Raw genomic sequence first — 24861 nt, 5'->3', positions numbered from 1 at the left:
GCATGTCCAAATCACTAGCATCACTGTTCTTGCCGAAGGTAACTGCTAGCAGCAATTCTTATATCAGAGATGAGCTCTACCTACCCCTGGCTTGTTGTGGATAGAACTCTGTGTGTGTATTTCTTGGTGTGCACGTGTCTTCCTCCTCCCTACATGATGCTCTGCAAAGCCACAGTTTTCCACTTTCATGGCTGTGAAGTCTCCTATCATTGATTACATCACAGTGTGTTTATTGGATGTGCTTGAGTATTTGAGTTGTTTCTGGTTTTGGTTACTGTGGCTAATATTGCATCTGTTTGTATAAAAATTTAACTATAATGAGTTACTATGTTCGATTTCACTTTCTTTTTGTTATTTTGGTTGGTGTGTTCCACCTTCTAAGATGTCTTTCATGTGAAAATGGAACATGTATTGAGTTGCAAATAACTTTGAAACATCAGTTTTCATGAGATTGGAATGCTATTTACAGTCAAATTTCACCGAATCTTACCAGTTTTGACTTGAGAAAACGTCCCCCAGAGGTGGCTCCAACAAGCATTTTTCCTAATAAGAATCAAGTGAATTAACATTATCTGGAATAAGTTACCCACTCTTAAATTTTTCAGTATCTTAAAACCCGCAGAAATCATTGGTGTCTAGCAATGTTGCTATTTTAAGGGTCACTCCCTCCAGTTATGTTTGCTCAAAACAAACCAACAAGCTCTTTTGCACAACAGTGTAATTAGCAAGCCACAGTTTCTGGCAAAGTGCACGTCTATGCCATCAATTTGTCCAGAAGTTATAGTTAGTATAATCCAAAGCTTTCACGTGGAGAGAAGGTATCAAGAGCCCTTAGAAACACTATACTGAAGCAGTTCAACATGTAAAGCTACCTAGAATGGATGCAGTGTTCTGGCTTCTGTGTTTACTGTTCCCCTTTTAAAAATGCTTTCCTGTCCCTGGTATAATAGGAGGGAAGTAAACAAGCCCACAAGCAAAACCAAGGCTCGTGGTGTTTGGGAAAGAAACACTAACAGACTCACATGGTCCGAAAATAAAATATAATTTGTTCACACTCAAAATTTTATGCTTTGGAGAAATGTAACAGCTGAGGTTGATCATGATAAAACAGGAAATGAGGAAGGCACAAAAAACATTGTAATCCACGTAATAGTTTCTTCCCAAAGTGTCAAGCTGTTCTGCCTGGAATTTGGAAGAGAAATTCTTTCACTGCAATTTGTCTTTTGCTTTGAAGCCGAAAAATTTTTTTCTTTGTTTTTTGGAATCATGGCTTGTAAGTAGCTTCCTCTTGGGAGCATATTTTACAGTTGTAAATCCACCAATATGAAAAATATACAGATCCTATCTAATTGCATTGCATGATATAAGAAAAAAAATTTAATTCTGCTCTCCTGGGTCATTTAGTCTGTTAGGTAAACAGAGAAAATGAAGGCAGATAGTCAAATGGACTAATGCACAGGCATTTTTAAAAATTAAAATAATTTAGGTCCAGCGCAGTAGCCTAGTGGCTAAAGTTCTTACCTTGCATGATCAGGGATCCCATATGGGTGCTGATTCTAACCCCGACAGCCCCACTTCCCATCTAACTCCCTGCTTGTGGCCTGGGAGGGCAGTTAGGGATGGAACAAAGTCTTGGGACCCTGCACCCACATGGGAGACCTGGAAGAGGCTCTTGGTTCCTGGCTTGGGATTGGCTCAGCATTGATCATTGTGGCGATTTGGGGAGTGAATCAATGGATGGAAGCTCTTTCTCTCTGTCTCTCCCCTCTGTATATCTTTCTGTAATAAATCAATACATCTAAAAAAATTGAAAGAATTACAAAAATGATTTCTCAGTTTTCTGGTGATGCAATCAGTTCATGAGATTTTGCATTCAAAGACACAGATTTCTCCATAATGTTGGTAGGTTACTAATAAAATATGAGAGGACAGCCATACCACTTTTCTGGGTCTGATTTCTAATAGAGGAATCAGTTTGTGTTGATTTAGGATTTAGCTTTTGATACAATTCAAGTTAGGGAAACCTTAGCGGTGATTGCTTTTGCAAATTAGACACTCTCCTGGAGTTTCCACTCAGCAATTGCTAGCCTTCTCACGGGTACTACCGACTTCTTTGGAAGTTGGATGGGACTACTGAGCACCTAGCACTTCTCGGTGCCTGGAGCTGCCCTCCACTTTATGTGGGGTGGCCTGTGCCTAGTGTGGGGTAGACCCATTCTTGCCTTATCGGAACTTCTGTTCTCCCTTTGGGTTTCTTCCAAATTGAGGAATGGGATTTAGACTTTTCTTTAATGCCAGTATTTATTGACGAGGCAGGTTAAACTATCTTTGGACTTCTATATTTTATTGGTAAAACTGTTAGGATAGATAAGTAGTATTTTTGTAATGGTACACTGACATAATCACAGGTGCTTGCCATCCAGCCGTAGTTATAGATAGTTTGGCCAGTTCTCTTTCCTGAGCATTCCCTGCCTGGGCTCATTCCCCTGTTCTGCTGCTGTCCTTCTGCTGGGCAAGCAGCCCAAGGCCCTGTGCTTGGCCTCTGTTCCCCTGTCCTCAGGAGAATTTCCTCCTGTTGAAATTCATCCAACTACAAGCACTTGACTAGCACATCTGTGACTCTAGTTCTCATCTTTCTGTCAGGTATAATATCACATTTTCTTTCCAATAAACACTTTGCCTAAGATGTCTTATTTGTACTTCAAATATAATATATTTGATAATTAATCTTCATGAAAAATTTCCTCCTTGCAACATCTCATTTTCCTGGATCCTCATGCTGAAACTTACTAGTTGGTTTGTTACTAGTCCATTAGTACCACCATTCATAAAAATCTATGAATATGTATTGTAGCAGGTATGCTACATGCCAAGGTCATGGGAAGAAGGAGCCAACAGATGACTAGAATTTTCCCCTCTTTCCACCTCTTGTCTGTGTTTGGCTCTGAGTAGACACACGATCCTTACAGACTGATGGTTGATCTCTTGAGTATATCTTGAAACTCAACACTTAGGATGTCATGAGGGAACACAGGCAAAATTTCATTTACTTTTCTTACATTTGGATATCCAGAATGACTCTTGGATCCAGAAACTGTATGAAAGACAGCTAATTAAAAATTATCCAGTGACACAAATCCCGAAGGAATAAGCTGGATTTTCTTTTCTTTTTTGATTTTCTTTTTCAGTAATACAGTGCTAGTCCTCTGAATTTTTTAAAGATTTATTTTTATTGAAAAGTCAGATATTCAGAAAGAAGGAGACACAGACACAAAGATTTTACGTCTGTTGATTCACTCCCCAAGCTGCCACAATGGCTGGAGTTGAGCTGGTTTGAAGCTAGGAGCCCGGAGCCTCTTCCAGGTCTCCTGTGTGGTTGGTTCCATGGCTTTGTACCACCCTCAACTGCTTTCTCAGGCCACAAACAAGGAGCTGGATGGGAAGTGGGGCTGTCAGGGTTAGAACCAGTGCCCATATGGGATCCCAGTGTGTGCAAGGGAAGGATTTTAACCACTAGACTACAGTGCCGGGCTCCAACTTTTTAAAATGTTCATTTGATTATTTGAAAGGCAGAGTTACAGAGAAAGTGACAGAGAAAGGCATTTCATGTGCTGTTTGTTCACTCCCCAAATGGCTGCAACCACTGGAGGTGGGCCCATCCAGTCAGGAGCCAGATGCTTCCTCCATGTGTCCCAAGTGGGGTCTTTGGCCCAGGATCCTGGGATATATTTCTGTTTATTTCCCAGGCACATTAGCAGGGAGCTAATAGGAAGAGGAGCAGTTGGGACTCAAACTGGTACCCATGTGTGTTGCCAGCTCACAGGCAGCAGTTTTTCCTGCTATACCATAATGTTTGCCCCAGGTCCTCTCAATCTTAAAAACTGTTTTTCAAAGAGGAAATCACTATGAACTGAGTCCTTTAGTACAATATTTGAGATTTTAATTTAATTTAATTTTTATTTTTTTATTGATTACATTGCATTATGTGACACAGTTTTATAGGCACTGGGATTCTCCCAACCCCTCCCCACCCACCCACCCACCTCCATGGTGGATTCCTCCACCTTGTTGCATTACCACAGTTCAAATTCAGTTGAGATTCTTTCATTGCAAGCATCTACCAGGCATAAAGTCCAGCATCTTATTGTCCAGATAAGTTAATCAGTTTCTTGGGGAGACCATCTCTGGTCTGAAGACAGAGCTGGCAGAGTGGTTTTGATAGTTCAACAGATCTGAATTGCTGCCACTCTCACCACTCCAAGCATGATGAGGTTTGTTTTTACAGCTAAGTTGAGCAAATGTTATTCCTCCTTTGTAAAGATATAATATATTATTTAGGTTTACCATTTTATCACATTTTCCATATGTTTTTTGTCCTATCTATGTCTTTAAGAAATGAATATTATTTTTAGCACATAATGAGTGATTGCTAAGTCATGATACACTTCATTTCCTGGGAAAGTGAAAGGAATGTCTTAAAAGCATTTTCATGTTATCTGGCACTTTATTATCATTTACTTGCAGTAAAATGCACAAATCTGAGGTGTGTGCCACCTTGAGTTTTGACAATGTGTGTTCCCATTTATCATCATCCAGATAAAGGCAGGAGCCCAAGGACTTGAAACAGTCTGTGTTGTTTCCCAGGCCATAAGTGGGGAGGTGCATCTGAATGGAGCTGCTGGGAAATGAACTGGAGCCCATATGGGATGTACTTGTAGATGTAGAATTAACCAGTTGAACCATCATGCCAGCATGATGAATATCTTGAAAAAGACTGGTTTGGAATAGTATAGTCAAAATTAGAGTCCAGTGCAATTGTTCAATGGCTCAATCTTTGCCTTGAAAGCAACAGGATCCTACATGGGAGCTGATTTATGTCCCGGCTGCTCCCCCTTCCCTTCTAGCTCCCTGCTTGTAGCCTGGGAAAGCAGTTGAGGACGGCCCAAAGTCTTGGGACCGCGCACCCATGTGGGAGACCTGGAAGAAGCTTCAGGCTCCTGGCTTTGGATTGGCTCAATACCAGCTGTTGCAGTTACTTGGGGAGTGAACACTGAACCCTAAATTCTGAAATTTTTACTCAATCTTATGTTATGACTTCAAAGTTACCAAAGATCTGTATTCAACATAGATATCTGTTTTTTTTTTAATTTTTTTTATTTTGTATGGTATAGTTCCAGTGGCTCAGAGATTTCCCCTTCCATCCTCACCCTGACCCCAGTTTCCCCTATATTATTATAACAGTGTAGTCCTCAACAACAGTTACAAGTCCATCATTCTTCTGTTTAAGTGTATAATCAACATGGATATCTTAAGATTAAAGAGAAATGAAGCAATCTTACGTAAGTAGCATCAGAATAAAGAATTTTATCTGTGGGACAATAAGACTTAAAGAACCATGACACAATTAGAGTGACTTTTAATATAATCAGGATTATGACTCTTAAGTTTTACAAGGACAAATTAAATTGCTAGGAATTGCATGAGTTTTATCTTACACATATATTTACAGTTGCTGTTTAGATGGCTACAGATCTACTTTCATATTTCTGGCATGAATGTAATTTCCTTAGAGCATTTTTAAGGTTAGACTGATTTATTAAGTCATATTCTTAGCACACATACACAATATACTTTTCTTTTATGGAATGTATCACATATGAGTATAAATTGTTTTATGAGGTTATTGCTTGTTGAATGGCCATATCTTCTTCTATCACCCATTGTGCATCATGCATGCCAATTACAGAGCTTGGAATATAGCAGATACCTAATATTTACAGAATGAACATATGAACATGTAAATGACTAAAAAGATTCAATCAAGTTAGTGCTCTTCTCCTTTTCCACCTGCCTGTGAGAGCACAATGAATATTTTGAATTATGACATCAGAACTCACTCTTATTTCTATAGAGGAAAGACAAGTATATGGTGTGATGGCTGATAGCAGGTGTCTAAATTACTTTAGAATATGCCCATGGATACTTCTCATAAATGGTTTACTGAACTTTAGCTCTCAGTAAAGAGTTCATGGTTTAGGATCTAGAACTGGAAATAGTACAGTTTATACTTTGTATCCTTTCATATTTATTGTGATCAGCTCTTGTGGGGAGAGGACATGTCCATTTAAGTGGGTCACAAGCTGGGATATACAACCTACAGTGCATTTGGCACAAGTTGAAACTTATTTAAACTGGTATCTGATTTGGAAGAATCAGTTTTGGAAGAGGAACAATAAAGTTCTGACACAAATAAAATTGGGTTTTCTTTCATTGCCTGCACCCTATCCCCAAACCCTTGGGACAGATCTTCAGCACGTATCTAAGATCTTTTCCTAGAAAAGAAGAGAATTGTCTACTCAAAGATAGTGTTTCAAAGTCATAGTGCACGAAACGTTGCAGGATTTTGGAATCCAGCAACCTTCATTACACTATTAGAGCTCTGAATGAGAGTGAAGGGAGCTCAATCGGAAACAGCAGAGCTAGTTGGAAAGTTATATTACACCGAAGCTTGAATTCAGACATGGTTCAGTATCGAGTGATGTAGCAGTGAGTACCAAACTCTGTAACTGCAGGAAAAAATATCAACTAAAAAGTCTTCAGAGCTTGAAAAAACCATTTAATAATTCCATTATCCCTGTGTATTTTATTGAGTAATATAGAATAAAGGAGAACTTGATCATTTCCGCTCCTGAGTTCTGGGTGTCTCACTGTTGAGACAATGAGGCTGTTAATTGTCCAGCACTTGACATACGCGTTGGGCATCTCTCTGAGTTGCAGACCAAGTTCCAAGGAGCTCTAGCAGGTTTTTTTTTTTCACTTTTGCTAACTCATTTCTGTACTAGGGTGTTACACTTTGGTGTATACTAGGACAGGAAGAAGTCTTCTGTATTCGCTAGCAGAGACGTTATGAGATCATCAGTTCTAGGAGAGTGTCTGAAAGAATGAAGCAAGCAGAGTGCAGACGTGAGGCAGAACTGCTGCAGATGGTTTCCTAGGAGTGGCCATGGTTGCTAGTGGCATATGAATCTGGGATAATGTAGACTTTGATGTGAACAGGTTGTTAGTGTAAGTTTTTTGCCTGTGTTTGAAGATTTCTTTGCCATATTTTAGGCTATTGTGTCAGTGAGCTCTTTAGTTTTTTCATGTATGTTATTCCTAAGGCAAAACCACCAGGGCAGATGCTTTGTAAACTTTCGACATGGGAATACAGGAAAATCTGTTTCTAATGGTTTTAGTGCAAAACTCAGGAAATTTAATAATACTCGACACTGTAGAAGCTAGAATTTAAAAACTTTGTGTCACTAGAAAGCCTTGAGAGAAGACTCCTAACAAAGCAGAAAAGGGTGGTAATGCTACTGCTCCAGTCAGAAATCTGGGTGCCAAGAAATGAACTGTTATAGAGAAAAATCAACAGATACAGTCACATTTAGAGTGGCAGATACAAAAATGTACAGTGTATCACTATGGCTCTTTGCAATTTCAACATCTTTAGGTTTTGGTTTGGTTTAGATGCATGTTTAAGTCATTTAGAAGAGGGATAGCTCTTGGAACCTGTTGATCTAAGATATACCTTCATGAATACTCTCAGGTGGGAGCATGGGGGTTGAATATGCATATGTAAGTAAAAGGAAGATCTTTCACTTCTGGGCCTTGTGAGTATAAAATTCCATCCTTTCTTATTACTCTTAATGAGTGACTGGCTGTTTTAGCCAGATAGATACTTGCTGATATCAAGAATTAGGAACTGGGATGTGGAGAGGGTCCCATGGCTGAAAGCAAGTGGTAAGGCACTACCACTAGTAGATCAGCACATTGCAAATGAGCAAAATGTTGTCCTGCGAGTATAATTGCTTAGCTTATTAGCTGCACAGTAATTGTTCTGTCTATATATATATAGTTGCATATATAATTATATGAATATATAGCACAATTTTTCCAAATTATCTTAAAGTATAATTTAGAAAAATCTCTTCTTGGGAAGTTTCATGGAAGAAATTTGTTAATGTTTCAAGCAAAGGTAAATTGATATTAACATGAAATTATACTCAGTTCAGTGAAAGCTTCTATGTACATTTTAAAATACGTTATTTCTTAACTTAAAAGACAGAGTGACCTGGAGAGCGGGAAAGGCAGGTACATTTTCTATCTGCAGGCTTACTTTTCAAATGCCAGCACAACAGCCAGGGTTAGGGCCAGGTCAGAGCTGGGAGCCAGGGCTCTACATTTGTTGGCAGGAATTCGAGGCAGGAGGCATCATCTGCTGCCTCCTGGGCTTTTTGGCAGCAAGCTGGAGCAGCAGCACAGAGCAGCCACTACTCTGCCCAGGCACGCAGACGTGCCCTGAGGGCATCCTAAGTAGTCAGCCACCCTGCTGTGCCACCAAGCCTGCCACATGCTGTCTTGTCTTTTCATGTCTTGTCTTGTCTTTTCTTTCGTTTCCTTTCCTTTTCTTTTCTCTTCTTTTCTTTTTTTCCTCTCTCTCTCCTCCTCCCTCGCTCCTTCCTTCCTTCCCTACTTCCATCTTTTTTTTCTTTTCTCTTCTTTTCCTTTCTTCTCTTGTCTCTTCTTTCTCTCTCTCTTTCAAGATGTATTAATTACTTGGAACACAGTCACAGGAAGAGGGAAGAGTAAGAGAGATTGCGTACTTCCCAGGTAGTCACAATAGCTAGGACACAGGAATGCCATCCAGTTCTCTTATGTAATTGGATGGGCCCAAGGACTTGGGCCGTCTTTCCCTGCTTTCCCAGGTCTATTGGCAGGAAGCAGGACTGGAAGTAGAGTAGTTGGGGGCAAACTCAAAGTGGTGCTAGTGTTGAAGGAGGTAGCTTAATTGATTACACCGCAACACTGACCTCAGTTACTATATTTCATTTTTTCCCAAGATTTATTTTTATTCAAAAGGCAGATTTTACAGACAGGAGAGACACAGAGAGAAAAATCTTCCAGCTGCTGGTTTAATTTCCAAATGGCTGCAATGGCTGGAGCTGAGCTGATCTGTAACCAGGAGCCAGGATATTCTTCCAGCCTCCCACATGGGTACAGGAATCCATGAATTTGAGCCACACTCCACTAATTTCCCAGGCCATAACCATGGGACTGGATTGGAAGTGGAGTAGCTGGAACGCAAACCAGTGCCTCTGTTGGAATGTCAATGCTGTAAGTGGAGGACTAGCTTGCTAAGCCACCAGGCTGGTCTAGCTATATATTCTACCAAGACTTTTTTTTTTATTAGAGTATATGAAAATTTCTGAAGAATCACAAATATGTACGTAATTTATCTAAAACATGTATTTTTTTTATTAGTGTTTTAAAAAGAGAAGTCATTAGCTATATTTCTTCTATACGGAAGAGGGTAATATGTAAATCAAAGACCATAGCAATTTGTTTCTTCAGAAATATTCTGATTTCAAAAAATTTGTCTTAAGATAAATAACCTTGGGAGCAGCATTGTGGCATAGCAGTGAAAGCCTCTGTCTGTGGAGCCACAATCTCATATGGGTGGCAGAGTCCTGGCTGCTCCACTTCCAATCCATCTTGCTGCTGATGGCCTGGGAAAAACAGTGGAAGATGGTTTAAGACCTTGGGCCCCTGAATCCATATTGGAGACATGGAGGAAGAGCCTGGCTTTTGGCTCCTGCTTGCCCAAGCCCCGGCTGTTGTGGCCGTTTGGGGCGTGAACTAGTGGATGGAAGATTCTCTCTGTTTCTGCTCCTCTTTCTGTAACTTTGCCTTTCAAAAAAAAAAAAAAAAGAAGAAGAAGAAAAGAAAAAGTAACACTTTAGCACAAAATAACAACATGTGAGAGCCCCCAAACTCCTTAAGTTTCCATTTTGTTTTAAATGGCGATAGTAACATTTGCTATTAGGAAGGTTCCTTTTGCTTCAAAATAGCAACAAGCACTAATACTGTCTATGGCTTACTGGGAGTGAGATTTTGACTGCGCAGAGTCTGTGTGTTAAGGTCTCTTTGTAGAACAAGGGAAGGTGTTGTGTACAGTGTTGCAAAACCTCACTGCTCCCAGGGCGATGCCAGCTGTTGCTGCTGCCAGCTGTCTCCAGTGGAGGCACTGCCTTCCAGAACTTACAGCTAGCAGGAAGGCACTGCTCTTCTCAGAGCAGCTACTTGAACAATTTCAGCTGGACGTAAGAGTTATTTTGATTAGAAAATACAATACCAAGTGATCAACAAAAACATCCAGGATGTATTGGTCTTCATTGTTAATATAAAACACTTTTTAAACAAAACATTTTGGTTGGCTTCCTTTCTCTGTTTTGTTTATTCTTTTCTCCTTCTGTGTCAAAACAGAAGGAACACATGCCATTTAATTTTTAATAAAGCTTTTCTCAGAGTGATGTTTTAAAGATGTCTTTATATATAATTAAATATTTTCCGAAGTAATTGTATTGCTTTGAATTTTTGTATTTTACTTATGGACAATTTATTGTGCATGTGATGTGTATTTCTTTGTTAAATGGTCCTGGGAACTCTTCTATGAGAGGTATAATAATCCAAACGGTAAATTATTAGTACTATAGATATCACATTTTGAGATCATTAGAATGCATATTCTGATTTATATATGTGTATATACATATATCTCTATACATATGTATACTGATTTCTACACAGATTAAAAAACTTTTTTTTTAGAGATTTATTTTTATTACAAAGTCAGATATACAGAGAGGAGGAGAGACAGAGAGGAAGTTCTAGAGAGGAAGATCTTCCGTCCGATGATTCACTCCCCAAGTGAGCCGCAACGGGCCGGTGCGTGCCGATCCAAAGCCGGGAACCAGGAACCTCCTCCAGGTCTCCCACGCGGGTGCAGGGTCCCAATGCATTGGGCCGTCCTCGACTGCTTTCCCAGGCCACAAGCAGGGAGCTGGATGGGAAGTGGAGCTGCCGGGATTAGAACCGGCGCCCATATGGGATCCCGGGGCCTTCAAGGCGAGGACTTTAGCCGCTAGGCCCTAAAAAACTTTTTTTTTTTCACTTTGTTTGCAAGGTGGGGAGGTAGAGGAGGAAGAGGGGAAAAGGGAGCCTGCATCTTCTGGTTCACCCCTGAAATGCCGGCAATAACTGGGACTGGCCAGGCCACAACTGCATTCAGGAACTACATGTTGGTCTGCCGCAAGGCCAGCAGGGATCTTTGTTCTTGAACCATCATCTGCTAACCCAAGGATGCCTTAGAGGAAGCTGGGTTAGAAGCAGAGGATGTAGGACACAAGCTAGGCACTCCAACACAGAATGTTGACACTGGGAGCAGTGATTTTACTGCTGAGGCAAATACCCACCTCTCATCTAGATATTTTTAAAACATGGCATTTATCTTTTTGAAATATATATGTGTTAATTTCTTCAATGTGAAAAAAGAAATCACTGAATGATATAATAGCTTTTTCTGCCCTTTTATATAAAAATGAAGTCCATTGGTTTGTTAAGACACCTGCTTTCTCCTTCGGTTGCTTTTAGGTGCAGGAGTCATTTTTAGGATAGTGCTTTGTAATTTGTCAAAAATACATGAACCTCGTGTGTTATTCCACACCAGTATGCCAGCCATCTGAGCATACATAGAGAATTGCCTTTCTGTAGACAGTAAATTTGGGATGTTTGTTAGGGAATAGGATCTGGCATTGGATAAGAGGGTATGTATAAAGGACAAATAGGATTGCAGTTGTAAGAGAAAGAGATCAGCACCAAGTTCAGGTTTAGCCTTAATAAAATGTGTGAATGAACAACAGGAGGGTAACCATGGAAATTTTCTTATAACAGAATTATGCTTTTTCAGAACGCTGCAAATGTAAGCCTATTAGAGCTACACAGAAGACCTATTTCCGGAATAATTACAACTATGGTAAGTATAACTCCATGGTTGCTGATGAGCAACTGTGATAAGAAAGGTGCTTGTGTGTATCTGTGTGTGCATGCTCATGTAAATGAAAATGCTAGTTTAAAAATATATTAAATACAATAAAGGACAATTTTGAAAGCATAATCCTCCTTAGTGCAGTGAGTTAAAACGTGTTTTGAGTTGGCAAAGTTCTTTTTTAAAAAGATTTATTTTATTTATTTGAAAGGCAGAGTTGCAGAGAGAGATATCTTCCATCCTTTGGTTTACTCCCCAAATGGCCCAATGGCAGGAGCTGGGCCAGACTGAAGCTAGGAGCCAGGAGTTTCTTCTTGATCTTCTACATGGGTGACAGGAACCCAAGTATTTGAGCTGAACTTTGATGTTTTCCCATGCCATTAGCAGGGAGCTGGATTGGAAGTGGAGCAGCCAGGACGTGGACTGGAACCCAAAGGGGCGCTGGTGTTAGTTTAGCTCACCTATACCCTCTGCATTGACAAAATTTTTAACAAACGATTTGTTGGTATCTTAGAACCTTATAATTCAGTATCCAGAATTAAGTTAAGAAGAGCTGGGACTGTATCTGGAAGGCTGTAGAGATCTGAACTTAGTTTAGGGCTCATGGGCCATCGGGTTGGCTTCATTGGGTTAAACAGAAGAGGACTCTAATGCTTAAGAAATGATTGTAAAGGAAAGCTTTGTTTCTTTAGTCAGTTTCATGAAAAACATTCACAAAATTGGAAAATAACAAAGAAATTTATGGTATTCAGTTGAGGGAATGTTTTGTTATCTAAATTGATAAAAAAATATGACATTCTGAAACATTAATTGAAGAGAGACCAATTCAAACATAGCTGAGAAGCTTAACTGAAGAATGAAAAGACATGTCTCTGTACAAGGGACTGTGTTGGATGGTCCCTATGTATAAAATCTTATTTAATTTTCATAATACAAGCACCAGGTATACTGTTATCCTGACTTTATGAATGACAGACTTGTCCCTTATTTTATCATTCTTAGTATTCGACTGGGTACTCCTATGTTACGGAGTCATAAATATCAATCACTACCAAATGCACATAGAATTAATAGAGTTTTCCAGCTAACAAAATCAGGGAAGAATCAATATTCACTGTGTACGGTGGACATTTTATGGTGATTTTTGTCATTATCTATGAGATTCATGAGAGACAGGGTACCATTGTAGAATATTCATGAGAGATGCTAACTCATCAAGGAACGCTAAATAGACAATTAGGGTGAGTTTTTTTTTTTTAAATGAAAATAAGGGCGTTATGTTTAAACATCCTGTCTCATAGGACATAGGACTTATAGGGCAAGTTTATTTCTAAATTAATGTTTTGTAAACTGGAAGGAGAGAAATGTGTAAAACTCTATATGTGTGATGCTCGATAGCTTTTTAAAAACTTATTTCAAAAATAGGAAATTCTTAGTCAAATTTGTTTGAAATGTGCCTAATTCCCTAAGTTTCTCTTCCATGAAATTAACTTTACTTTTTTTCTTGCTACTCCTCTCAAGAGAACTCTAGCCTCTCTTAGACAGTGATGGACACATCGCCTAAAGTTGAAAGGTTGTGTTTATCTAAGAAGACCAATGACCAGGCTGCTTATCTGAAGACAAATTGATGTGAACAACCTCAGGGAAAGGGGGAGAGGAGCTCAGCTGTTAGGAGGTTAGCTTTGTAAGAGTAAAAATTGCTATATGAACTTTTAAGTGTAGTTACTCTAAAAATAAAACATAATAAAAGTTTTATGTTAGGAAATCCACTTGTTTCTGTTGCCACTTCTTTCTAGCTTCCTAATTCTGCAGTAGTTGATGCTATTTTTTTTTTTTAAAGTTGCAATGCTAGCATTTGTAGCACTGAAGGGGCAGTTTTGGAGGAAGTAACTAGATGGATATTGTAAAGTGAAATGGGGTGTGTGTCATAATTAATGTAAAGAAACAAGATTATTTTTCATGGCTAGTTACCGTGCTGCCTGTAGTTTAAGGCTTGACATTTGTGTGGACTGACTTACAGCCTTTTTGGGGCAGGCATGCCCTGGATTGGATAGAAGGCAGAATATCCTAAAAGGAAATATATTTTTGTGTTTTTTTTTAAAAAGGGTTAATGTTTATTTTAGACATTTTTATGTGTCTATTTAGAAAACAAGTTGAGGACAGGAGTCAGGGGTAATTGAGACAAAGCCTCAGCCTCATTCAGAGTGATCACATTAAGAACTCTGGAGCTTTAACAAAATGACTTGGATAATAAAGTAGGTCTTGTGGAGAGATATTTATGTTGGAGTGGGTACATGTGCTAAAAATTTCTAATGAAAATACTAGACACGTTGGGTAAATAAATCATTAGCTTGAAAACATTTGCACAGTTCAGTAATCTCTAATGGTTGATGGATGCTGTGAAGCACATTTGCTTAAACCAGGACACACTGGGAGCTGGGGCTGAGGATCGATCATCAGTGTCTCCCAAATGACATTTCAAAAAGGCCACCTTATCTTTTGTCAAAATAAAGACTAGAGAGAGACCATGAATAGGATAGGGAATCCATGTGTAAAGGATTCCCCCCTGGGCAGCTATATGCTTAAGAAGCTTGCAAAAACTATAGTCATTTGGATAAACTGGTTTTTTTTTCCTTTTGTGGCAATTTTTTTTACTATTTATTACATTGCATTATGTGACACAGTTTCATAGGCTCTAGGATTTCCCCATCCCTTCCCCAAACCCTCCCCCGCCCCCATGGTGGATTCCTCCACCTTGTTGCAGTATTACAGTTCAAATTCAGTTAAGATTCTTTCATTGCAAACATATACCAAGCATAGAGTCCAGCATCTTATTATCCAGATAAATTCAACAGTTTCTTGGGGAGACCATCTCTGGTCTGAAGGCAGAGCTGGCAGAATATCGTCCTGATCAATTAGAAGCCACAACATAACATCAACAACAATTTACAACATTATGGAATTAATTGACATGGTACTGAGTAATCAATATGTTAAAAAATGCAAGTTCTTAACCACTTCCTGTGACTACTTCATTGACCCTTCAATTTTAGTTTATACACAGAACCAACTGCTATACCCCTTAAAATGGCTATAGGGTACTATTCAGCTGTCTCGTGTCTGTTTTCATTTTAGTATTTAGCATGGATAAACTGTTTTTTTTTTAAATATATTTATTATTATTGGAAAGGCAAATTTACACAGAGAAGGAGAGACAGAGAGTAAGATCTTCCATCTGCTGATTCACTCCCCGAGTGAGCGCAATGACCGAAGCTGAGTTGATCTGAAGCCAGAAGCCAGGAGCTTCTTCCAGCTCTCCCATGTGGGTGCATTGCCCCAAGGCTTTGGGCCGTCTTCGACTGCTTTCCCAGGCCACAAGCACGGAGCTGGAAGGGAAGTAGAGCTGCCAGCACATGAACTGGCACCTGGGCATGCAAAGCTAGGATTTAGCCATTAGGATATTGTGCAAGGCCTGATAACTTACATTTTGCTCTGTGGAACATGCATTAATAGTACACTGGGACAAAGAGGGTATCTGGGCAAATGTTACTGGTTTCTTACTAATTACCATTTTTACTCGTTCTCCGCAATCACGAACTTCTCTTTATGAAGTTCGTATTCCAAAGCAGGCATTATGGTGCATCACTTTAAGCTGCTACCTGTAACTCTGGCAGTTCTTCATGAACACTGGGTTGAGTCCTGGTTACTTCTGCAAGAGCAGAAGATGACCCAAGTTCCTGGACACCTGCCATCCACCTGAGAGACCCTAATGGAGATCCAGTTTCCTGGGTTAAGCCCGGCACAGCTCCAGCTCTTGCGGCCATTGTGGGAACAAATCAGTGGATAGAAACTCTGTCTTTTCCCTTCTGTGTTTCTCTCAATCTGCTTGTTGCTCTGCCTTTCAAATAAACAGATAAGCCTTAAGGAAAAGAAAAGATAATCTCTTCTGAAACAAAGGAAGAAAGGAGGTAATACCTGCAGAGTGAGTTAAGGTAAGGAAAGTGAAAAGACTGCAGATGCCTAGGCAGCACTGTCACCCAGGACAACCTTTTTATTTTTATTTATTTTTTTTGTAAGATTTTATTATTATTGGAAAGCCGGATATACAGAGAGGCGGAGAGACAGAGAGGAAGATCTTCCATCCAATGTTTCACTCCCCAAGTGAGCCGTAACGGCCGGTGCTGCGCCAATCCGAAGCTGGGAACGAGGAACCTCTTCCAGGTCTCCCATGCAGGTGCAGGGTCCCAAAGCTTTGAGCCATCCTCAACTGCTTTCCCAAGCCACAAGCAGGGAGCTGGATGGGAAGTGGAGCCGCCGGGACCAGAACCGGCTCCCATATGGGATCCCGGGGTGTTCAAGGCGAGGACTTTAGCCGCTAGGCCATGGCGCCAGGCCCGACAACCTTTTTATTTTAAACTTGCTACTTCATATGAGTTCTTTAACTACAACAACAAAAAAATTGAAGTTTACTTGTTTTATTTGGTAGGCAGATACACAGAAAGATGGGGAGATCTCTCATCTGGTCCCACTGCTTAATGCTTGGGAATCAGGAAAACATTCCCTGAAGATGATAAGGACCCAAGTTCTTGAACTATCGCCTGCTACCTGCTAGGGTGTGCATTAGCAGAAAGCTGGGATTAGAGCTAGCGTCAGACCTGATCACCAGGCAGGGATGAAGGTGTCTTAATCACTTCTTATGCCCACTCTAAATAGGAAAACTTCATTTTTATTTTTTAAAGATGTATTTATTTTTATTGGAAAAGTAGATTTACAGAGAGAAGGAGATACAGAGAGAAAAGTCTTCTGTCTGCTGGTTCACTCCCCAAGTGGCTACAATGGCTGAAACAGAGCCAATCCAAAGCCAAAAGTCAGAAGCTTCTTCCAGATCCCCCACTTGGATGCAGGGTCCCAAGGCTTTGAGCCATCTTTTGTTGCTTTTCCAGGCTACAAGCAGGGAGCTGGATAGGATTAGAGCAGTTAGGACAGGAACCAGCATCCATATGGGGGCCTGGCCCATGGCAGGTGAGGATTTAGCCACTGAGCCATCACTCTGAGCCTACAGCACAACTTTATAACACTATAGAGAAATAAAATTTCAGGGAATTTATTAATAGACTTGATATAAGAATTCTGATGAAGAAGCAAAACACATTTGAGTATGAGATCTTTACATAATGTTTAACTAATATAGTTTAGATTCCTATTGGGAGCCATTAGTACTGTAGGACTATATTGTGGTAATACAGCAAGCTATATTACCACTCAGGATGTGCGTATCTCATAGTCAGCACCTGGGAGTGAGTCCAGTCTCTGTTTACAATCTAGCTTCTTGCCGATGCACCTGTGAGGCAGCAGGTACTAAGCCAACTACTTGGGTTCATGTCATCTACATGAGAGACCTGGATGGCATCCCAGCTCTTGTCTCAGCCCCTGCTGGGATGGGCATTTGGAAAATAAATGAGTAGAAAAAAGATATCTCTATCACTCTGCCTTTCAAATAAATAAAAAGTTCTCTTGATTTTTAAGATGTATTATTATTTATTTAAAGATCAAAATCAACAGAACAGAAGAACAGTAAACTTCCTTCGGGACAAGGGAGAGGAGCTTTCTCTGGTCCTTACTTAGTTCCAACTTTGGGTCCCCACCCTCTTGCAATGACCATCAGGGTCGCTTGGGAGCCGCCCCCGCCCCAAACACACACACACACACACACACACATTAGAATAGACAGACAGAAAACAACAAGGAAACAACTGGAAACGGACAGGAAACGGTCAGTGTGGACTCACACATACCTTACTGGGTAGGACACAAAGATTAGTTACTCCTCACTAAGGTATTGAAGATTTCTCTGCACACCCCTCCTAAAATTGTTCTATACCTCAGTTGTTGACATATGCCTTGTTAGAGTTGTAAGTCAGTTTAGACTATCGTAAAATCTGCCAAGTTAGGCAAAATTATGCTTCAACACTATAAACGGCTAAATACTAAAATGAAAATAGACATGAGACAGTTGAATAGTACCCTGTAGCCATTTTAAGGGGTATAGCAGTTGGTTCTGTGTATAAACTAAAATTGAAGGGTCAATGAAGTAGTCACAGGAAGTGGTTAAGAACTTGCATTTTTTAACATATTGATTACTCAGTACCATGTCAATTAATTCCATAATGTTGTAAATTGTTGTTGATGTTATGTTGTGGCTTTAAATTGATCAGGGCGATATTCTGCCAGCTCTGCCTTCAGACCAGAGATGGTCTCGCCAAGAAACTGTTGAATTTATCTGGATAATACGATGCTGGACTCTATGCTTGGTATATGTTTGCAATGAAAGAATCTTAACTGAATTTGAACTGTAATACTGTAACAAGGTGGAGGAATCCACCATGGGGGCGGGGGAGGGTTTGGGGAGGGAATGGGGAAATCCTAGAGCCTATGAAACTGTGTCACATAATGCAATGTAATTAATAAAAAAATAATAAAGGTCAAAATCACAGAGGGAAAGGAAGAAGAGAGATACCTTTCATCTCAGGTTCATTCCCTAGAGGGCTATTAACAGCCAGGGTAGGGCAAGGGCTAATCCAAGAGCCAGAAACTTCTTACAGGTATCCCACACGGGTATGGGTACAGGGACCCAAGAACTTGGGCCATCTTCAAACTGTTTATCTCAGGCCATTAGCAGGGAGCTGAATTGGAAGTGGAGCAGCTGGTACACAAACTAGCACCCACGTGGAATTCCTACATGCAGGTGGCAGCTTCAACTGCTACATGCAGTGCTAGACCCATAAATAAAATGTTTGTAGAAAGAACTGTATACATGCACATATGCATATCCAAAACAAATACCTGGAGTAAAATTCCATGAGATTATTCATTCTACCTTTTACTATCTAAATGGATTTCGCCAAGAGAAACACATGTACAAGCAGATGCACACACATAAATATGTGGGTATGTACAAGTTGGAAGAGATTCAGGGCTGAACAGTAAGTGGAAGCAGGTGTGTTTTCACTCTCTCACTCCCTAGTCTAACATAAAAGCATCTGGTTGTCTCCTCCTCTGCATTCATTGTGCCTCAAGTGGGTAGGAATTGACTGGAAAGAATTCTGCTTGTCCTCTTAGAACAAGGCACTTATTGTGTGCCACATTACCATATCAATTTTGTTGTCTTTTATCCCAGTCATTCGGGCTAAAGTTAAAGAAATAAAGACTAAGTGCCATGATGTGACTGCGGTAGTGGAGGTGAAGGAGATACTAAAGTCTTCTTTGGTAAACATTCCAAGGGATAACGTCAACCTTTACACCAGCTCTGGCTGCCTGTGTCCTCCACTTAATGTTAATGAAGAATACATCATCATGGGCTATGAAGATGAGGAGCGCTCCAGGTAATCCTCTGCCTCAAAAATGTCCTTACCTATTCTGCTCTCATTGTGTCCACTTTTCCATTCTGGCCCTGGGCTCTTGTTTACCTTCCTGGGAAATACAGATAGATTGTAGTTGAGTTCCTCATTTTATACATATGTTAGATAAAAAGGTGTATGTGTATGATTTGTGGGTATACATTTTTTTTTCCTGAGGGAAGGGATCATTAATTCATTGGTTTCTTAAGGAAATCTATGGCTCCCAAAGGGTTAAGCGTTAGCATTCTAAAAGTTAGCTATCCCATTTTAGAATAAAACCATTATGTCTTTCCTGGCACTGATTCCTTATATTTCTCTATAGTATGTTTCAAATTTTTAGAAATGGTTCTTTCGTTTAAAAATGCAGACTACTCTTGGTGGAAGGCTCTATAGCTGAGAAATGGAAGGATCGACTTGGCAAAAAAGTTAAGGTAAGCCTATACTTTATATTTAAGCAAGAGCTTAATAAGAAAACAAAAAATAGAAAACCAAGCCATCTGTTTAAATAAAACAGCTGTCTTCAGCTGTATGAGAAATAGGTGAAACTTGATGTACATATATTCGTGTACCTAATACTCCAAGAAATGAGTGTCCCTATGTTGATTTTGTTTAAGGAATGAATTCCATGAATGTGTGATCTAATTCTTAGTGATCTAACTTTAGTTGGCTGGTAATTAGTTATTCCATTTATGTTACGAAAGATTCAATGTTTTCCTTAAGGCTCCAGGCTACGTCTAGCTTTATTGCTCTGTCATTTTTAAGGGTATTGCTTCTATACTCATGTTTATCTGAAGATTACAAGATCATACTTATATTTAATGCAGAGAGAAAAAGGTGGTAAGGGCAATTTCAAGAGCGCCTAGAAATTTAAAACTGTTGGTCAGCACTAAATATCATGTCCCTTCCTAGCTGCAAGAGAGACTGGGAAATTCCAGTTTTGTTTTAAGAAGACATAGCAGGTAGGGGGCTTGGCGCCATGGCCTAGCCACTAAAGTCCTCGCCTTGAACTCCCCGGGATCCCATATGAGTACTGGTTCTAATCCTGGCAGCTCCACTTCCCATCCAGCTCCCTGCTTGTGGCCTGGGAAAACAGTTGAGGATGGCCCAAAGTTTTGGGACCCTGCAGCCATGTGGGAGTCCTGAAAGAGCCCTGGCTCCTGGCTTCTGGCTTCTGGCTTTGGATAGGCTCAGCTCCAGCCATTGCGGCCGCTTGGGGAGTGAATCATCAGGCGGAAGATCTTCCTCTCTGTCTCTCCTCCTCTCTGTGTATCTGCCTTTCCAATAAAAATGAATAAATCTTTAAAAAAAAAACAAGAGAAATAGCAGGTAGGATAATATCGGTATTGTCCAATGCATAGATACTGATTGCAATGCATAGCATGTAGCCTCATCCATCTGTGTATAGGTGATCTGACCCCCTTAGGTCCTTAGAACAGTAGTGTTATCTATTTTAAAGCCAGAGATAAGTAAGTTCTGGGATTGGTAAATTAAAACAAATCACATAGTAAATGACTTTTCTGTAGAAATTTTTATTTCTCCTTTCTACACTAAGCAAATCTGCCTCAGAGCAGAGAATGTGGGAAAAAATGCATAGGGAGACAAAGAATCCAAAAGGATGTGTGGGGGTGGGGAGTGGGAGCTGTACCAAACATAATATACCCTCTTCCTTCTGTGAGTTGGAAGGCTTGGGAAACATTTACAGGGCAAGTCAAATACCCCTGGGCAGTTTATGTTTTACATCTGGCACTTGATACAGCAGACACATTTGGGTTTAAGTGACCTACGAAATGTGGAGGGCATTATTTTGGGAGAGAAAATCCCTCCAGTATGTTTATTCCCCGCCCCCCCACCCCAGTATATTTGTCAAAAGTGCAGTCCTGTGTGCATTCTGTGTATGTACTTCCCTTCAATTAGTTTCATGTTTATTAACAGAAAAGTGTCTCTTCTTTAGTATCACTTACCGTCCTTTTAATTTGGTTTTCTGCTGGCTAATGCAGAACAGGAATTTGTCCTACATTCCTATAATAGCGCAGAAGAGCTTGCAGTGTCCCTGCTGCGAAGCATGTAACAAGCCTTGCTATTCCTCTTTTTAGTACCAAAATAATGCATCATGTTCATCACATTCCTCATGACAGGACACATGGCTTGTTTGTCCGTTTCTTAGTAGGACAAACATTCCACATCGCTTTCCACAGGGTTCTTACAGCTGGTATTGTAAGGTCATTTGTGTGCTCAGTCTAGATCTATCAACATGTTAACAGGAAGAAACAAGCCAGGAACCAGTAACAAAGTTTTAACTGTTATACAGATACCCAAGGCTAAAGAGTTTGAGTGGAAAATCACTTTGGGCCAACATTACTGATGTTGTTTCTTTAGTTTTCTATCAATTTGAAGATAGAAAAAGAATTTTATGGAGGATATTAGTTTTTTTTATTTTTGTAAAATCAAAGTGTCCTGCTCAGTGGACTTTTGTTCTCGGGGGGATAGGTCAAATTTTATAAGACCTTCTTTGGTTTTTCCATGTAAATGGTTATTTCCCTCATCTACATTATAGCAGATTGTTCCAATCAAGATATTTGGCCTGCCTTGGGGAGTTGAGATTCAGACTGTTTTGAAAACAATAAGACTGTGAAGTATGCTACAAGAAAGAATTATGTCTAGTAACAGGAAAATAATATGAGCTAATTTTTATACATTAATCCACTTTTTGTCCTTCAGTCTTCAAAACAATCTTATATTTGATTGCTAAGTACATTGGGATAAATGAAATTGAGGTCTAGTAATTTTGGGAGACTCTGCATGTTAATTGTCAGAACTAGACTGTGAGATTGGGCCATGTGACATTAGCTCTTGCCTTCTTAGAGTGTGGTCCCTGGACCAGCAGCAAGGGCATCGCTTGAGAATTTGTTAGGAGAGAAATCTCGGGATTCATCTCAGATCTGCTGAATGAGAATCTGCAATTTAATCAATAGTATAATGTTAGGTCAGACAATGGGTAGAGGGAACGAGGGGTTAGAGGGAGAAACCCTATGCCTATGGAACTGTATCATGAAAAGCAGTTTTAGGAATTTAAAAAAAACATTTGCAACTCAGGCGATTCCCCTGTTCAGCGAAGTTTGAAATTTACAGCTGCGGTCCTCTGGGACTGTGTAGAATTTATGAATATAATTTTGATTTGTTGTCATGTGTTGGCACTGTTAATATGCAGTATCAGAACTTGAGTGTGGTTGTTAAAAGCATCAGTCATGCTTGCTTTGTAAATCTTAGCTTGAGGACACAGCCTTTGCTATTTTGTTTGTCATTCTTGGCAGATACAACTTAGGGTAACACTTGTAGCAGAGACCTCCATCTCTCTAAAACATTCCTTTTATGTTTTTTGTTTCTAGCTCGCAAGTTGTCAGATTTTTAAAAGATTTATTGATTTACTTGAAAGAATGACAGAGGGAGAGTTAGAAAAAGAGAGGGATCTTTCATCTGTTGGTTCACTCCTCAAGTGGCCACCACAGCCAGAGCTGCACTGGTCTGTGGCTGGGGGCCAGGATCTTCTTCTGGGTCTCCCATGTTGGTTGCAGGGGCCCAAGGACTCGAGCCATGCTTTGCTGCTCTCCTAGGCTATCAGCAGAGGGCTCGTTCAAACGTGGACTGGCTGTGACACAAACCAGCACCCCTATGGGTGCCACAGGCTGAGGATTAGCTTGCGAAGCCACTGTGTGGAGGCTGCCCACACCCTCCCCAGGTTGCAAGCTTTAAAAGGTTCTCTTCTTATGTGTCTGAAGAGAAGAGGGTGAACAATATCTCTTCTGTCAAATTTTCTTGGTAAATCTTTTATTTGTTGAGGGCCTGTGAGGCACCTGTCTTCTGAATGTTACCTTGGAAAGCAGCATAGGTATTGATGGATGATTGCATCATTGTGCCTGGACCAGGAACTTTTCCATTTAAGCTTGATAAGAAAACAGTACTGACTATATTTCAAATAACCATTTTTCCCTTTTTTGATATTGAAAATTTTTATTGGAAGAAAATTGCTTTCCTTTCTAGTAACGGAAGCGGGTGCTAAAAATTGAATACCTTGGAAAGGCATTCAGATTTCCCAGAATCCCTTGTTGCTCTCCACCTTGGTCACTTGGGGATGTGGGGGAGGGATTGATAAAGCTAAGCAGACAAAAGGCACTGGTGGGTTGCATTTGGGCCAGACCCTAGAAGAAGCCACAATGCCTTTCTTGTCCAGTCTGGCCTCTATTCCTTTGTATTCCCCTTCTTAGCTTTGGTGTTAGGGGTGCGGGGCTTGGTCACATCTTCTGGCACTGGGCATTGTACCTGGCATTCTTCAGGGTGCCTTGGCTGGCTTTGATGCTGGTGCTCCCAGCATATAAGCTCCCAGCTCACAGAGCAGTCAGCTTCAAACTCCTCCCAGAGGCAGGACAACCTGCAATGGGCACGCTGGAGCTGAGCCCCTGCAGGTGCCCTGGCAGAAACCCGTGCCGCAGCACTTGTGTTGTGGGCGCAGGGCCCCACTCTGCACACTCTCTGCTGTGGCCTCTGCCGCCTTGTCTCACCTTGGCTTTCTTTTTGGTCATTGGGCAAACAGCTGGGTGAGAAGGATATGGTACTGCTGCCGCTGCATCTCCCTCCCACAGCACAGCTTTTGCATTTCAGATCAGAATGAGGCTCCTATAGTGTCAGTCTCATCGGTACCCTGGGGTGAGGATGTTGCACTTTTGCTTGAGAGATCTGGTGTGGCGGTGGTGCCCAGCTGTTAGAATTGCAGCACTAATGTTGGTGAGATGTGCATATGACTTTTTGTTTTAAATTCTACAGCGTTGGGACATGAAACTCCGTCATCTTGGACTGAGTAAAAGCGAGGCCGGCATTAGCGAGTCCGCTCAGAGTCAGAAGTCTGGCAGAAACTCCAACCCGCGGCAAGCACACAACTAAATCCCCCAACACAGAGAACAACATCAGCGGGCTTCCTGTTAAGACTTGCATTGCTGGACTAGCAAAGGAAAATTGCACTATTGCACGTCATATTCTATTGTTTACTACAAAGATCATGTGGTAACTGATATTACTTCTGTTTTCTCTATTGTTTTCTGCTTTTCTCTGAGCTCTCTCTCTTCTTTTAATGGCCTGTGGGTAGGTCCTTAAATATATGTTTTTTATTTCACTAACCATGGGAAAGATGTTCCTTTGCAGTAATAATCCATGAAGCATGATGAGGCTGGGGCCTCTTTGCTGGAGTCCTCAGATGTTAATTTACTGTTCTGAACCCCAAATGTGAAGGTAATCTTGGATGCAGAGAGATTTCTGGTGTATATAGAAAGCTGGATATATCGTAAAACACACTTGACTCATCTGATTACGGCCTCATTTTCATTTGCCTGGTGGGCATTCTCCTCACGCAGAGACAGTTCCAAATGTTTAGAAAGGTAAAATGGCAGTTTGAAATCAGATGCCACATGAGTAGAGCAATCAAGCACCAGGAAACATTTATAAGAAACAGCACACAAAACTAATTATTTCCAAGATTGGCAGGAAGCAAAATAAGCAGTGTTAGGAGCTGGGGGAAGGCCATGTTGCTTGATTGAGAAACACAATGGA

General features: G+C 40.5%; 1 protein-coding gene across 1 annotated transcript in view; it reads left to right on the top strand.

Moving 5' to 3' along the window:
* The window catches only part of FRZB (frizzled related protein), a 39355-nt gene extending 14875 nt beyond the window's left edge, over positions 1–24480 (top strand). Inside the window, exons 3-6 of the mRNA XM_004576995.4 lie at positions 11789–11854; positions 19044–19248; positions 19631–19694; positions 24082–24480. Of these exons, the coding sequence (XP_004577052.1) occupies positions 11789–11854; positions 19044–19248; positions 19631–19694; positions 24082–24198 (452 nt within the window). The 3' untranslated portion in view covers positions 24199–24480. The remainder of the gene's footprint in view (positions 1–11788; positions 11855–19043; positions 19249–19630; positions 19695–24081) is intronic.
* The last annotated feature ends 381 nt before the right edge of the window (positions 24481–24861 follow it).

Source organism: Ochotona princeps, chromosome 5, assembly GCF_030435755.1.
Source record: "Ochotona princeps isolate mOchPri1 chromosome 5, mOchPri1.hap1, whole genome shotgun sequence".
NCBI classification, from domain to species: domain Eukaryota; kingdom Metazoa; phylum Chordata; class Mammalia; order Lagomorpha; family Ochotonidae; genus Ochotona; species Ochotona princeps.
Note: the sequence above shows the minus strand (reverse complement) of the source record. Positions and strands in the feature narration are given on the sequence as shown.